Here is a 17,139-nt window from a genome sequence, read left to right on the forward strand (position 1 = left end):
ATATACAACTACATACTGGGGGGCTTTGGGGAGAAGGAAAAATAAAAAATAAATAAAAAATAAAAAATCTAAAAAAACAATCTGCAATGAGTAAAACAACTAAAAAAAAAAAAAAAAGAGCAGTCCTTCCTTCTCACTTTAGAACTCCCCAGGGCCCCTGGCTAGCTTTCTTAGGGCCTATTTCAGCCCCTAGAGCCACAGCGGACTGAGACTTCCACAGGAGGGAGTACTCAGATCTCTTGAGAAGTCTTCCCTAATAGAAGTGGCAGCTAGGGAGGGTGGCAGGCAAGGTCTCACGGGGAGTGACCCTTGGGTCCTCAATGTGTCAAGTCTTCCAGGTAATGAGCTGAGGTGGTAATTCTGAACAATCACTTAGTAACTGCCCCTGAACTGAGTTACCTCTTCAGAGTACATAGCCCAGGGCTTCCAGTGTGCCTTGGCCCATTGGTGCGCTGAGAACGGTTGTAGGTGTGCCAAGATGCAGGGCGCCCCCTCCTGCCCAGAGTGGCTTTATCCACTTAACCATGCGCCCACCAGTACTACCATTTTCTATGTGTGCATAATATGAAAAAGTTACCAAATTTTGGCCTGAACCACTGCTTCTCAAAAAAAGTTGTTTTAGTCAAATACCAGCAATAGCAAAGGAAAGTACAGTTGTGTCATTGAAGGACGGTCTCCAGGCGCAGTTTGAAGTGATTTGTGGCAGCAGTAAGTTTTTTTAAAGTCTGTTATATCTTAAAAATCCACACAAACTTTGCATTCTTTCCAAATATATTCATATAATGTAAAAAAGTCATGTTCTCCCCTCTGCCTTATTCCCATCCCCCAATCTTAAAGTAATACTGACACTCTAGGAAGAAGTCTGTCCTGTGAACTTGTGGCCTCCCTGGCACAAGGCTGCATGCCCCTCGGGTGCTTGGGCGCTGGTTTGAGACACACAAGCTTGAAGGATTCCCAGGGAAAGGTTTCCTTGTCTGCACGTGTGCTCTTACACAGTCACTTCAGCTAGATATGGCATTGACATCCCGGGAAAAGGTAACATTCCACTTTAGATTGTTTGGTCCATGCGTCATTTTTGGCATTAAATGGCCCAAGGTGGGCCCAGGACCATCTCTGAGAAGTGGAGGGCAAGCTCATATGGAATCTCGTTCATGAACATTCTGTCTCCAAAACGAATATCAGCCTGCTGACCTCTGTCTATCTCCACAGTCCTCTCTCTGTGCATCACTGCAACAGCCTCCCCACTTCCACTCTGCCCTCTATGATCCACTTCCCAAAATGAGGCCAAAGAAGTCCTTTTAAAAATGCTGGTCAGGTCATAATTCCTTCTTTAAATCTTCATGGAATGACTTGGGATAAAAATCCTGGCAGGATGGCAAGTTGGTTAAGAGCACACACTACACCTAGGTGCCTCCCCCTACATTTTCTAGTTGCATTAACCTGGGCACACTAATTAATATCTCCATGCCTCAGTTTCCTCATCTGTACAAGGGGAATAATCACATCTACACCCCTGTTGCTGTGGGGATTACATGAGTTAATAAACGCAGAGTGCTTAGAACAACGCAGGCACGTGGTAAGTACAAACGCCTGGTCGCCCCTGTCGCATCATTTCTATTGTGAGACTCTGCATGGAGTGGCTGCTGCTTCTCTCCCCCACCTTGTCTGGAGCCATTCTGTCTTGCATGCCCTGCTCCAGTGACACAGACTTTTTCACAGTTCCTTTTTCCTGTCCTAGAGTTTTTCTCCATTTAGGGGTATTTCTTTTGCCTGGAACAGTCTACTTCTGGCTCTCGTGTGCCAGCTCCTTTCCAGCTTTCCATTCTCAGCGGGACTGTCACCTGTCAGAGGGGACCCCCTGAGCACACCTGTAATTGGGATCTTCCCTCTTCCTCTCCTTACAATGTCCTGTGGGTAATGTGTCAACACCTTTCTCAATTTTGAAATTAGGCATACACGGTTTGACACTGTTACTGCCTGACTGCCTGGTGCCACATGGCTAGCTTTTTGAGAGTAGGGAAGTTGTCCATTTTGCTTAGCATTGTCAACCCAGTGGCTGGCACAGTGCTTGGCAGAAATACATATGTGAAATGAATAAATATATGTTTCCATGTCATTATTCCACCCCACTCCTCATTCTGATGTATCTCCCCTGCCAGCTCCACACAAGCATCTTTACAGCAATGAAGAGATTGAAATGAATATCAAGTGAAGTCTGAAAAGAATTCTTAAAAATACCAGAATGTAGGTTTTTAAGATGTGGGTATACTAAAGGTGGGAAGAGACTATGCTCTGAGGTGATGGGGCATTTGTAGTCTGGTGAAGTGTGGGAACCTCAAGGGTGTTTGCGTATGTGTGTGTGCATGTGTGTGTGTTGTACCAGCTGGCAAAGCAGCTCGTCTTATCCCATGTCAGCGGCCCACTGGATCGCTACATATTCTGGTAGAGTACAGTGTTTTGTCTATGTTGGCTCAATTGGGTCAGCCTCTTGTAGGCTCTCCTGGGTCCATTCGGAGGTTTTTGCCATACAGCCCCAGACCCTTGTAAGTGTGCAGTGAATCTGGCTGAGGAGCAGTTTGGTGAAGGCCCAGCAATGCTGGAGAAGGTCAAGAACAGGAGGCCACTGCAGTGCGAACCTCAGCTGCAAGGAACAGCAAGAGGGCCTCCCCCATGGGGCTCTTCAAAGCAGAAAAGACTTTGAGGGTGGGTGGGAAAGGACACTGAAGAGGAATTTCACAGACCTTACAACTTTCCCACCATGGCCTTATCGAAGGAGAAAACTTTTAAAAAGTTTTTTTCCCTCTCTGTTTCTGGAGGAAGACATTTTATAAAATGAAATTTGTGAAGTAATCTATTTAATTCAGGGCAATGTCTGGATTTGTACCTCTATTCCTCGTGGTGGGCTGACTGCTGACAATATTTTGGAAGAGGCTGGAAGCAAGACAAAACAAAATAGGCATTGTCCCCAAAGGGCTTTAGATGTCAGGCATCAAACGCCCCGGAACAAAGCGCCCGGCTCAGCCTTGCTTCCTCTGACTTGCTTCTCACAGCCACACAGGCATGGTCACAATTTCCCGTCTGCAGCTTCCCGTGTACTCCCAGGAAAGTCCCGAGTGACACACCCGTTTGCCAGACCCCACAGGCCGCAGCAGCTCGTTAGGGGCTTGGCGTGGCCTGCAGTGTAAAATGTCTAACGAGACATTCCGGAGCTGCTGGGAGGGCGAGATTCTCCCCTGGGCTCTCTAAATAGCTTCTGAGGCTTTAAGAACAAAAGCCCCACAGAGCCTCTGACTGGCAACTGCTGTGGCTAATTTTATTTTCATCAGGCAAGGCCCAAGGCAGGGACGCCCGAAAGAGATTGTGAAAGGAGCATTTTTCGTTTTTCCTTCAGCAGTGAGTCACAACAGAAACTCTGAAATGGCTCCAACTTAGACTCTTTGGAGGGTAGAGAAAGAGAAAGAGGAGACAGAGAGAGAACTACACCAAGCAGGGGTGACCTCCAAATGGGCGATCCGTACTGAAAGTAGGTAACTGCACGTAACAAGTTGCAGGGAAGAAAGCGACACCAGAAAATGAACTCCGACGGTGGGCGGCACTTGGGGAGTCACTTTGCACACACTCTGTCTTATTAAATTCCGACAATAGAGGTGGAGTGTTTTTATCCCCCTTTGGTAGGAAACTGAGGCTCCATGCACTCAGCTTGCCCAGATCACACAGCCAACAAGTAGAGGACACAGGCTGTAAATCCTGGTCTGTCTGATCCTCAAGTCCCTGCTCCTCCTGCTAGACCTTGCTGTTTCCATAAAGGATCAAGCTGGAGGAAGTTTCCAAGAACCAAAAAGACTGAGAACTAATTACTGAGCAGCTGCTATCGCCAAGCACCACGCAGGGCGCTGCATTTCTGGGGGCTCCAGTGGGCTAGCACCTTATTTTTCGGTGCTAGTTGAAGGGACCTATTGGAACATGACTCTTGATAATTTTAAATAATCATCCAAAGTGTTTAGCTGTATTTTAAAGGTATCACTAGGCTGTTTTAAAGATAATAAGGTATATTGGCATCCCATCTTATTGCTTTTTCAATTCTTTCCTCTAACTTCATTGAGTTAAGGCCCCTAATTATCCTGATTTTCATAACCTCCATCCTTGCTAATGCATTTTTTCCAGTCTCCTTACTTTCTATTTTTATTTTCTTTTAGTATTAATCTCTTTTTAAAATCATTTTCCCTAGAAAGTCATTTTTGGAAAGTTTTGTTTGTTTTTGTCATAGACATGAATGATTACATATCCCATTGTAACAAAAGGGGAAGGCTAGAGAAAATGACAGATGAGGGGAAAGCAGAAATAATAAATATAGGGTCAATATCATTTTCTGAACCAAAGATGACTTTTCTATACAAATTACAGAATGAGTCAGGTATAGACTGGACTACATGGTCCATAGTGTCCAAAATTGGGATAGCGTAACAAATTTGAATAATAACTGTCAAATGCTATCCTACGCCTGCTGATTGGGCTGTTGTAGTAGATCTTATCTGGAAAATCCTACTTGTCAATCACACGGTGGTTTGTTTATTCCTGACAGTTACAACACAACCACAAACATTACATTATAATTCTACCACACAGGATGGTTAAGCTTTTAAATTAAAGCTATAGCTATACAAGAATTGGAATCTGTTTCCTTAAGAATAATATCTTTCCTTTCAGCCATACAAACTGAGAGGCAAAAACATTTCCACCAACTCTGAAACAATGTCAAATTCTTTAGATATCAATATATCATAATATAAAACTTACCTTTAGATGCTTCCCAGCATACAAAAGAATCTATTAAAGACAAGCCTTGTTTATAATAAAACGTAGTTAACTCCAGCCAATCAGCATCAAGGGTACTAATCACAGATCCTTTTCTTGTTACTTTCATTGACAGGATGCCTTCCTGATAGGTCCAGCAGCTTGATTCATCATCAAAAACATTGAAGACTATATACAACTTGTTATCTGAGAAGGGGCATTCAGAAGGAAGAAAAAAGGGAAAAACCATAATTGTGCTGAAAGAATTAAAAAAATTTTTTTTATTAATCACAATTTCAAGCATGTAAAGAAGCATAGATAATAAAAATGACCCACTACTCAGCTTTATTAAACGTTGACATTGTGCCATGTTGCTTCAGACTTTTTTCAAGGAAATGAAAAGTGGATGTATTTGAGGTTCAATGAGAAGTCTTCCCTCATCCTATTCTCCAGAAATAGTTACTATAATGAATTTGGTGTTTACCATTCTCATGCAAGTCTTTATTCTTTCAAAACACATTTATATACCCATAAATGATATACATTTTACAGTTTAAAAAACTTTTTAAAAATGATATCATACTGTATACATTAACCTATAACTTGATTTTCTTGTTCAGCATTATGTTTTGAAGCATAATTAACACATATAGCTCTTATTCGTTTAGTTTAACTGCTACATAGTATTCCAGTTTACTCTTCTCCTGTTGATGGACACAAACATTATTTTCAAATTTTGGTTATGACAGACGTTATTCATGTCTCCTTGGACAAATACGTGAGAATGACTCTAGAATATACACTTAGACATGGAATCGCTGGGTCATTCATCTTCTACTTTACTATAAGTTGGCAAATTCTTAACTTGCGGGGTCTATGAACCCACATCTATGGGTGTGTTTTAGGAAGTCTAACACCACTCATATTACAGATAAAAGTGTTTGAGTGTGTGTGTTATGTGCTTTTTTCTGGGTTGAGTCTCCATGGATTTCACCAGAGTCTTCAAGAGGTATTTTCCGTGTGTCTCCCCCACACTCCCACACCCAAAGTTAACAATCACTGCTGTATAAAAGTTATTAACAAGTATATGATTTAAAAATAAATGATTTGGAAAGTGGAACCTAAAGATTGGTGATTAAATTAACTAGGTGGCATACTAGATTTAGAACTCAAAGGACTGGAAATAGACTCCTGATCTAATCAAAGTCTGGATGGAACCAGCAGGAGCTTGAAGGTAGCAGTGGGTGGAAGACTGTAAATAGCTGTCTGACCACAGCTCCAACAATTCTCGTTCACTTTACATTCCCAAAGTTTGTACGCTGCAGGAAAATCAGGGTGGTCGTTAGCTAGGGAACTGATGAAAAATGGGAGGGTGGTGGTGAGGGTGGGTGAGATGGGAAATGCTCCTGGTTCTTTCTGAAGGAGACTGTGCTGGCCATGGTCAAATGTCTCTGCCTATATAGGATGTTGAGCATATCTCACCACAACCCAGGAAGCCAGTGCCATGGGCATGTGCAGCTTCAGCACCAACACTGATCAAAGGATCAGTAAATAGTAGCTAACTTAATACAGAGTATACTGTGTGCCAGGCACTGGGCTCAGTGCTTTATGGACATCTCTTATCTACTTCTCACAACAACTCCCTCTCCATCAAGAAACTCAGGCAGTGTGACTGCAGAGCGCTTAACTCTAAGGTGTACGTAGTCTTTGATTTTCTCTAATAGTGCTTTTTAAAGCATGCCCGTAAAGGTATCAGAAAACTTTGAACAGTCCAAAATACATGAAAAAATACTCTCGATTTCTTGGGAAGACTTGCTGGTTGGCAAAGAAGAATAAAACTATTGTTTAAAGTTATTTTAGGATGCAGGCACTATTGTTATACTAATTGTTTCACAATGATGTGTATTTTCATATTCTAATTGATGATCAAAGAAAGGCAATTAACTTCAAAGGTGAAAACCATCCATGAAATGGGAAAGGCCAAAACTAAAATTCTCACACACTGTTTATAAGGACAAACATAAATCAAAAAGCTTTCTTTATACAATCACTGTGTTGGTACACATGCCCAGCCTCCATTTTACAGGGGAGCTGGTGAATGACTAAATGGAAACCAATTTTCAACACATAGTTTCATTATGTGGATGGCAGTGAATGACCACGCCAGGGACAACCTTTTGAAAAACTGCCCTGCCTTATTTCTGGCTGTAATAATTTTTTAAAAATCACGACAAGTTTATATTAATGTATTCAGTCTTTATAATCTTTAGAAATTTACTCTGCCTCATATTTCTAAAAAAACTTCAAAAATGTATTTTTGCTAAATTTAAATTAATACATATTCTAATTCTACTCATCTTGACTATTACCTTCTCCCTTTCTTGATTTAGAGGAACCAGGGCTTCCATCTCGTTCCATTTGACACTGTCCACTTTCATGATGAAGTTCTTCCTCAATTCCACTTTCAGACGATTGCCCACTTAACGTTCCTTCATTCCAGCTTTTGCAGTTTTCATCTGAACTGTGTCTCACATCTAGTGTTGATTCTACGTCTCCATCGTGGTTGGTTCCGTTGCAGAGTTTAAGTGGTGGATAATGCTGTGATAGGAATCCAACAAATTTCATTCCTCGTTTAGCAGCTACATTAATCTGAGGTATAAAAGGAGATGGTAGAACAAAATGTAAAATTCATTTACATTGATTACTTTATCAATTAACCTTTAGGCTTATCAAGGAAATCTATTAGAGGAAGGAATAAATCGGATCAGTAACTGAAGACCCATTCATAAACAAATTAATAACCTCCAACATAGCACTACTCCTAAGACTATGTCACACTACTATCATAATTTCTTCAAAGAGAAATTATGTTTAGAATACATTTTAGAAATTATGAAAACAGGAATCATATTTTTCTTCAAAGTTTTGCTATTGGAGAAGAACTAATAATTCTATAGCATGATTTTTGCAGACCTGTTAAGAACGGTCTCTCCCATTCAAGTAAAATTAAAAACTATTCCAAGAAATCCTCAAAAATAACCTTACCAAATACATCTTAATTAATAAAAAAGAGACATTAATTTAGAAGCAAAAAACATACAGCATTGTTTGCTTGATGGGGGTAAAGAAAGATGTTAAAAGTAATCCTTGACAAATGTGTAGGTATAATGCATAAGCCGAGTTCATGCTACCACTCGTAGGAAGCTTCCTGGTCTGCTTACATCTTGATGACATTGTCTCCCATCTGGGCCAAATGCACGTGATGAGATCCAATCCTTCCCGTTAAAGACTAGGACTCAGAAGCACATGACTTAGTGCCCGTGAAATAATCTGAGGCCTTAAGAGTGGTTACTTTCACACCTACCGCTTTTCCCTTTCTCTTCTTTTGCTTCATTTCTTTCTTCTTTCTGTGGCCATGTCTTTCTTCTCTGTTTAAAATGGCAACTCTTTTCAGGGCAGAGTCTGTGTCCTATTCATTTTTGTATTGTGATGTTTTGTACCTATAAGTGCTCTATCCGTACTTGTTAAATAAGTTAAAATGAAGAAATAGCAATGTCTTTTATAGGGTGACTGTTTTAAACATTTAAATTAAATGTTTTAAGCGTTACGTGGGAGGGGAAGAAAGAGTTATGACGGAGGTTGCAAATGCAAACACCTGTAGTCAGAAATGAAATGGAATGAAAAAGCCAGGAAGAACTGAGCAACGTCCAATCAAAGGGGGCAGCGCCCTCAGCTGCAGTGGACGAGGAGGAGAGTTCTGAGGAGGACAGAGGGTGTGGGTGTGTAGAGCTAGGACAAAGGACTATGCCAATACAGTATCATTTACTCCTACGAATTAAGATATTGAAATTGTAACAATGCACAAAGCCTCAAAAATAACCACAAATTGTCCTTTAGATAAGGTGTCCTGGGAGAGGAGAGGGAGGTGGTAAAGAGGCATGGCATTCTGCAGGTGGAGACGAGTACATTTATTGCCATTGCTTTCTCTATGTCTTATGAGTTGATTTGGGTAAAAAAGTGCAGGAGGTTTTTTCTACTACTGGAGCGTTTTATCTGGAAAAGTCTAGTAACAAGTAGAGTATCAGTGTTTTTCCATTTTTTAAGTTGGAAGATTGATATTTTTTAATGTTATTTTTATTTAAAAATCCTGAAAAACACTTGTAAACCTAATTTTAAAAATAGAGCAAACATTGATATAATATTAAAATGACAAAATCTAGCTGTTCAAGAATCAACTCTTTATCTAAGGCAGCCATTCAAAAATAACATGCGACATTCATCTTTTGCTCTGTTCACACATAATTTCAGATACTTCATGTGCTGTGTTTCCTGAAGCTTTTCTCTCCATGAAATAACCCCATTACTCTAATTGCTGAAGTAACAGTACCTTCCTGTTTAAATAGATTTTCAGCTGTGTCCAGGAAGTCAAATGCAAAACAAGGGCTCTGATGGTGATCTATTAAGACTAAATTAATAGTTATATTTTTGCTTTCAAAAGAAATTTTCTGGAGTGAATTTATTCCCAGAAAAAAAATAGAAATTTCCCAGAATAGGAGTAGTAAACAGCATGTGTACCTTGTTTATAAAAATCTAGTCTCAAAGACTGTTCCTGAAAAACCATGTTGAATGGTGACTTTATACCCAAATAGGAAATATCATTAGGAGCTATATCTGGCTACATACAAACCAGAGATAATCCTGCCTGGTCACTTAAGGCTTGGGAACAACAATGGAAACAGTGACTGCGTTTCATAGTTTCTTACTTGCAAGGAAATGCCTTAGGTTTTTGGCTGTACTCATTTAAATAAAAGCTAAAACCTTAAAAGAATGTCAACGCAACTAAAAAAAACTTTCACCATAAAATCCAATCAATTTAGAATACTTATGAATGTCCATTTTTTTCTTGGTCTTAATCACTATACACATAGTGTTCAATTTTTCATTAAGTTTCTGTTAAGTTACGTTATATAGACTTGTCTATCTTGACACTGTAGTTGTCGCGTTTAACGCCCATAAAGTACTCCATGGACTCGTATAGCATTGCCTCCTCAGTTTTCCAATTATTGAGAATTTGGCCTCTTATTCACTGTTGATTAAAATGTCTTTGTATAAAAATGACTTTTCCCCTTTTCAATTAATTTCTTGGAATAGATTCCTAAAGGGACAATTACTGGTTCACAAAATAAGATGGGATTTATGATTTTTATTAACAAAGTGATATTCAAGAATACTGTACTAATTTATTACAACATCAGCTGTAATATATGAAAGTTTTCTTAAAGCTCTTCCAACACTGGATTTAATACTTTCAGTTTAATTTCTCAATTAATACTGGTGAAGTATTAATTCTCAGTTTTTATTTATGTTAAAAATTGCTAGTTAGGTTGAGCCTTTTGCTAAACGTCTCTTTATTATTTGTGTTTCCTTTGGTATTAGCTGTCCATGGATCCTGTCTGTCCATTCAAGACTAAACATCATTCTCAGGCATTTGTACTCATTTCCCATATATGCTGAAAATGAAGGTCCCATGGGACACATGTTTTGCAGAGTCCCCCTGATTCTATTCTCTTAAGCTTAGTTTTCTTAGTATATAAATTGTATTTATAAACTCGAACTCAAATGCCTCAATCTATTTAAAATATAATATGTCTACTTTTTCATTTTCTTTCACATTTTTTATACTTAAAAAAAAATTACCTCTTGGTCTCATTTGTACTGTGTGGAGTCCATTTCTACAGAAAACTCCCACGCTTCCAGCAGCACCCCTTAAGTAATGGTTCTTCCCCCCATTTACTTCATCAGGTTTGTAATGCAACTTCTTATATGTGTATAAATTTATTTCTGGCACTTCCACTTTGTTTTGTTGGCCTGTATTTCTGTTTTGAACTCTGTATGATTCGGTATACCAAATTGTGCTTCAATATATTTTAAATTCTAATAGAATAAGTCATTTATCATCTCCCTGTTCTTTTTTTTATTTTTATTAATGTTATGATAGATTACAACCTTGTGAGATTTCAGTTGTACATTTTTGTTAGTCATGTTGTGGGTACACCACTTCCCCCTTTGTGCCCTCCCCCCACCCCCCCTTTTCCCTGGTAACCACCGATCAGATCTCCTTATCAATATACTAACTTCCACCTATGAGTGGAGTCATATAGAGTTCGTCTTTCTCTGACTGGCTTATTTCGCTTAACATCTCCCTGTTCTTTTTAACGTAAGAAAGGGAATTAATGAGGAAGAAATACCAAATATTTCTCAATATCCCATGAAAAAATGTACACGTTTCGTACCTTTTCTATCAGTTCTTTCACTCCATCGTTTGTTTGAGTCTCATAAGTTAGAGGACATTCGTCAATCACAAGCCTTGGGCGTCTCTGTCCGCTGGGTGCTGCCGAATGCTTCGGGCTGTAAGAGAGAGTATGTTGAGGGTTGGAAGCCAATTGTTGATTTTCAGCTAATATGCTCATGTGAAAACGAATATGCAACTCACAAACAAGGTCAAGGCAATCATTTTTTTGTTATTGCAAGCCTAATGGTTGTCTTCTTGTGTAAAAATACCAGAAAAACAGTAATTTCTATTAATTTAAATTTCCTCAATTTAAACCTCTATTAATTTAATTTCTAATTTAATATGAAAGAAAAACTTCACATCTGTTGTTTTAATAAAAGTTAGGGGAAATGATTTTAGATCACTATTATACCTCATTATTGTACAAAAGCCCAAGTAAAAATCCTATTTCAATGCAGATAAATATTGTCTTTTTTCTTTTTCTTCTTTTCACCCTTGGCTTCTTCTTAGCCTTGTCAGGGCACCGAGAAGTCTGTCTGAAGTCTGTTTGTAATTAGGACATCCGCGTTACCGCTGTGGGACAAACGGCACGTTTCCTCAGTACTGCTTGAACCAGGGAGGATCTGACGGGGCATCACTGTGGAAGCTGAAGCCCATACTCCCCCTCCAGACGTCACCCAGTGTCCCTGAAGGCACACCCGGGATTTTTTAAAGCCCTGTCTTTTTTTCAATTTTCCCATTTTCTCTCTTTTCCTCTTATTTCACTTTTTCCTTCTCTGCTTAGCCCTTTCAGAGTTAGTCATTGATTATTAGTCCATCACCATAAGGAGAAAACACAGTTTTTACCCGGGTCTTTGAGATGGTTTTAATACAGTTGAAGAGTTGTGTAAAAAAATTTAATGTGTTAATCAAAGACATTGGTCTAGTTATTTTCATTCTTCATTGGAAAGAGCAACAGTACTTTAAAAACAGTCAAACTTACAAGCTAGGCTGGCAAAATGGTTGCAGTGTTGTTTGGGAAAGCAGCTATTAAAAAAGGTTTAAAAAATAAACCAAAATGGATGGCTTTTACATCCTATGTTTTGGAAAAAGCTGATAAGAGGTCTATCCAATTGGTGAGAACTTGGCACGTAGACCTTTCTGCTATAAAAGTTTTAGAAGGTAGAGATAGTTTCTGTTGCTATTATTAATAAAACAACGTAGCACAGTTCAAAAGAACGCTCAGTGAAAGTGGACTCATTGGCCCAGGCAGCTGTCTTAGGCCAGTGATAAGACTTGCAGCTAACTGCTACCCCCTCCCCTGTGGAAGCTGCCAGGAGCTTCCAGGGGTTTCTGGAGTCAATTGACCGTTCTCCTTGTTCATTGACATCCTCACCTAGGGTCTGTTTGTCTGCAAGGCGCTAAAACCAATGAGGAGCTTTAAGGAAGGTGTAAGTTTCCTTCTCTCAATCCAGGTTCAATTGCTGGAAAATGTGCCTGAAACCAAAATCCCTAATTATCCTTTATTCTCCATCGCTTTGTTCAAAGTCTCTTTTCTTTCAGCCAAAGAAAACCGTCACTCTCAACAGCTTCTCAGTGTGTCTATCTTCTTGAGCACCAGGCTTACCTTAATTTCAAGCGTGATAGGACCGCCCTGTACAGGTAACTGGCAGGTAGGTGTTTTCGCTGCCCAACAGGTTGTATAACCGGATGAATAGCCCCAACAATATATCCTTTAAGATAGTAGTCTTCCACTTTTGTAACTATATCCAGAATTGAATTTATCTTGATGACTTCTGGGTTTGGTGAAGCTGAAACATCAAAAGCAAAGAGCAATTTGCATAGTCACAAAATTGAATTATACGTTATTTCTAGCTACATGTGATAATACAAATGAATAGAAAACATCTCTATCTGATTTCATCTCCAATAAAGTTACACTAACACGTATTATATATTTTCTAAATTTTGGGAAAAAGCAAAAATAACCTTATGAACTGGTAGATATATAATATTATCAATATGTCTTAAAGTAGAAATACATGCCATAATATATATTTTTTCAATTAAGGCAGCTTCATTTTTTAGGATTTCATTTGAGTGACTATATTTCCATTAATAGATATTGAAGACATCCATAAGAGAAACAATATTAAGTTGAGGAGCTAATTGATTTATGATTCTGAACAAGATGAAATGCTTAATTAAAGAACAAAATTCATACAAGTCTAAAAATTAAAAATGGCAGAAATTGTATTTATTAAGCAAGAATTGTCAAGTGCTTTCTTATTTGCAATTACACTTCAAAAGCACTGTGTTCTAAGTTTCTCTGGGAAACTAAAAGTATGATTTGTTATGGCACTTATATAAATGCTCAAGTAAAAGAATTCAAAAGTAAAGCTATCCAGAAGTCCGTTTTAATAAGTAAAAATTCCAAATGTAGAGGAAGTTTAAATGCAAATTTGATGTGCAGTTGAACTGCTCCTTTGAAGCAGGCCAAATCTGTAGAGAGTATGGAAAAGTACAACCTGTACAGTTTTTAGTACAAGGAAAGGGGTGTGTTATTTGGGAAAATGTTCTTAATGTTCCAGCAGTATTAATTTAAAAAACAACTTTATTTTCTGTAACAATATGTCTCTTTTTCTGGAAAACAATCAAGAATTAATATCTAAAAACAGACCTGCCAATTGGATTATCTTTTGAGTAACAAAACATATGAAATTAATTCCAGGTACGGGCAGCGCTGACTGTTGACCCCCTGTCAGTGTGGTCAGTGGAGTCCAGCAAAGAATGGCGGATAATGGCCTGAATACAGGAAGGAGGTTAAGAAGCAGACAAGGAGGAAGGAGCAGAGGAAATCCCCACATCCTCTTACATTAATGGAACAGAAATCCACATTAGTGGGTATTCGTGCCAACTTCTCAAAGGAAAAAAAGTGGTCAATAGGAAAGTTATATAAACCAAGACGAATCCATTTCCTCAAGTTTTCATCCTCTTTTGTATTTAGGCTAATCTATTTACAATATATTTTCTTCATCATTATGAATAGGAATAAAAACAAAGAGAAGGATCCTGGACTTTGAAGAAACAGCTGGGTTTCATTGCAAAACAGGCTAGTTCTGTCTGGGTGTGCGGCAATCCCTCTGTGATTCATTTGGTTTTACTTTTTTTAGTATTTTAACTCCAACCCTGATTTCCAAACAAAGGAACTGAAAAACTATAAAATAGAATAAACTGTTAAGACTAAGGAATGAAACACAACCTAAACTTACTTTTAGAACTATATACTGATCCCACAAAATTTTAAAGAAAATTGCAGTCTTTTTTTCCCCATAAAAGTAGCTTTGCTTTATATTTTTTTCTACTTTTCTTTTTGATTGGGGTAACATTGGTTTATAACATTATATAAATTTCAGGTGTACATCACTATATTAAGATTTCTGTGTAGATTACATCATGTTCACCACCCAAAGACTAATTAGCATTCATTACCATATACATGTGCCTAATCACCTTTCACCCTCTGCCCTCCACCCTTCCCCTCTGGTAACCACCAATCCAATCTCTGTCTCTATGTGTTTGTTTGTTGTTGTTTTTAGCTTCTATTTATAAGTGAGATCACGCGGTATTTGACCTTCTCCCTCTGTCTTATTTCGCTTAGCATAATACCCTCAAGGTCCATCCATATTGTTGCAAATGGCAAGATTTCGTCTGTTTTATATAGCTGAGTAGTATTCCATTATGTATATATATCACATCTTCTTTATCCATTCGTCCCTTGATGGGCACCTAGGTTGCTTCCAAGTCTTGGCTATTGTGAATAATGCTGCAACGAACATAAGGGTGAGTATATCTTTACGCATTTATGTTTTCATGATCTTTGGATAAATACTCAGCAGTGGAACAGCTGGATCATATGGTAATTGTATTCTTAATTTTTTGAGGAATCTCCATACTGTTTTCCATGGTGGCTGCATCAGTTTGCACTCCCACCAGCAGTGTACGAGAGTTCCCTTTTCTCCACATCCTCTCCAACACTTTTTATTTCCTGTCTTGTTAATTACAGGCATTGTCACGGGCATGAGGTGATATCTCATTGTAGTTTTGATTTGTATTTCCCAGATAATTAGTTATGTTGAGTATCTTTTCATGTGTCTGTTGGCTATCTGTTTATCTTCTTTGGAGAAATGTCTGTTCAGATCTTTTGCCCATTTTTTAATTGGGTTGTTAGATTTTTGTTGTTAAGATGTATGAGTTTTTTATATATTTTGGATAATAACCCCTTATCAGATACACGGTTTGCAAATATCTTCTACCAATTTTTAGGTTGTCTTTGTTTTGTTGATGGTTTCCTTTGCTGTGTAGAAGCTTTTTAGTTTGATGTAGTCCCATTTGTTTTATTTTTTCTTTTCTTCCCCTTGCCAGGTCAGACATGGTACTTGAAAATATGCTGCTAAGACCAATATCAAAGAGTGTACTGCCTATGTTTTCTTCTAGAATTTTCATGGTGTCAGGTCTTACATTCAAGTCTTTAATCCATTTTGACTTAATTTTTGTATATGGTGTAAGATAATGATCTACTTTCATTCTTTTGCATGTTGCTGTCCGGTTTTCGCAACACCGTTTATTGAAGAGACTTTCTTTTCTCCATTGTATGTTCTTGGCTCCCTTCTCAAAAATTAGCTGTCCACAGATGTGTGGGTTGATTTCTAACCTCTCGATTCTGTTCCATTGATCTGTGTGTGTGTTTTTGTGCCAGTACCATGCTGTTTTGGTTACTCTGGCTTTGTAGTATATTTTGAAATCAGGGAGTGTGACGTCTCCAGTTTGTTCTTTTTCTTCAAGGTTCCTTTCACTATTCAGTGTCTTTTGTTGTTCCGTATAAATTTTAGAATTCTTTGTTCTAGTTCTGTTAAAAAGTCATCGGAGGGGCCAGCCTGGTAGTGTAGTGGTTAAATTCATGCACTCTCCTATAACGGCCCCAGGGTTCACAGAGTGGGATCCTATGCACTGTTCATCAAGCTGTGCTGTGGTGGCATCCCATATACAAAACAGAAGAAAACTGGCACAAATCTTAGCTCAGCGACAATCTTCCTCACCAAAACAACAACAAAAAAGTCATTGGATCTTAGATTGGGATTGCACTGAATCTGTAGATTGCTTAGGATGTATGGACATTTTCTATGTTAATTCTTCCAATCCAAGAGCACATAATACCCTTCCATTCCTTTGTGTCTTTTTCAATTTCTTTTAACAATATTTTATAGTTTTCAGTGTACAGGTCTTTCAGCTCTTTGGTTAAATTTATTCCTAGGTATTTTATTCTTTTTGTTGCAATTATAAATGGAATTGTATTCTTAACTTCTCTTTCTGCTACTTCATTGTTAGTATATAAAAACACAAGTGAGGGGCTAGCCCGGTGGTATAGTGGTTAAGTTCACGCACTCTGCTTTGGTGGCCTGGGGTTTGCCTGTTCAGATCCCAGGCATGGACCTACACACTGCTCATCAAGCCATGCTGTGGCAGTGTCCCATATACAAAGTAGAGGAAGATTGGCATAGATGTTAGCTCAGGGACCATCTTCCTCAAGCAAACAGGCAAGGATTGGATTAGCTCAGGGTTAGTTACAGGCCAAACTTCCTCACACACACACACACAAAAGCAACTGATTTGTGTATGTTGATTGTGTATCCTGCAACTTTACCATATTCATTTATTATTTCTAAAAGTTTTTTGGTGGATTCTTTTAGGGTTTCCAAAAATAAAATCATGTCATCTGCTAGTAGTGACAGTTTTACTTCTTTCTTTCCAATTTGGATTGTTTTTGTTTCTTTTTCTCACCTGATTGCTCTGGCTAGGACTTCTAATACTATGTTAAATAATAGTGGTGAAAGAGGGCATCCTTGTCTGGTTCCTGATCTTAAAGGGACAGCTTTCAGTTTTTTGCTATTGAGAATGGTATTAGCTGTGGCTTTGTCATATATGGCCTTTATTATGTTGAGGTACTTTCATTCTATACCCATTTTATTCAGAGTTTTTATCATAAATGGATGCTGTATCTTGTCAAATGCTTT

The 17,139-nt window shown here is 38.4% G+C and overlaps 1 protein-coding gene across 1 annotated transcript in view; it reads right to left on the minus strand.

Moving 5' to 3' along the window:
* Positions 1 to 17,139, minus strand: part of RFTN2 (raftlin family member 2) — a 66,590-nt gene that overhangs the window by 31,073 nt on the left and 18,378 nt on the right. The window contains exons 2-5 of the mRNA XM_005601665.4: positions 12,693 to 12,876; positions 11,088 to 11,202; positions 7,164 to 7,443; positions 4,798 to 5,001 (exon numbers count right to left, since the gene is read on the minus strand). Coding sequence (XP_005601722.2) covers positions 4,798 to 5,001; positions 7,164 to 7,443; positions 11,088 to 11,202; positions 12,693 to 12,876 — 783 coding nt within the window. The remainder of the gene's footprint in view (positions 1 to 4,797; positions 5,002 to 7,163; positions 7,444 to 11,087; positions 11,203 to 12,692; positions 12,877 to 17,139) is intronic.

This window comes from Equus caballus, chromosome 18 (genome assembly GCF_041296265.1).
Source record: "Equus caballus isolate H_3958 breed thoroughbred chromosome 18, TB-T2T, whole genome shotgun sequence".
Classification (NCBI taxonomy): domain Eukaryota; kingdom Metazoa; phylum Chordata; class Mammalia; order Perissodactyla; family Equidae; genus Equus; species Equus caballus.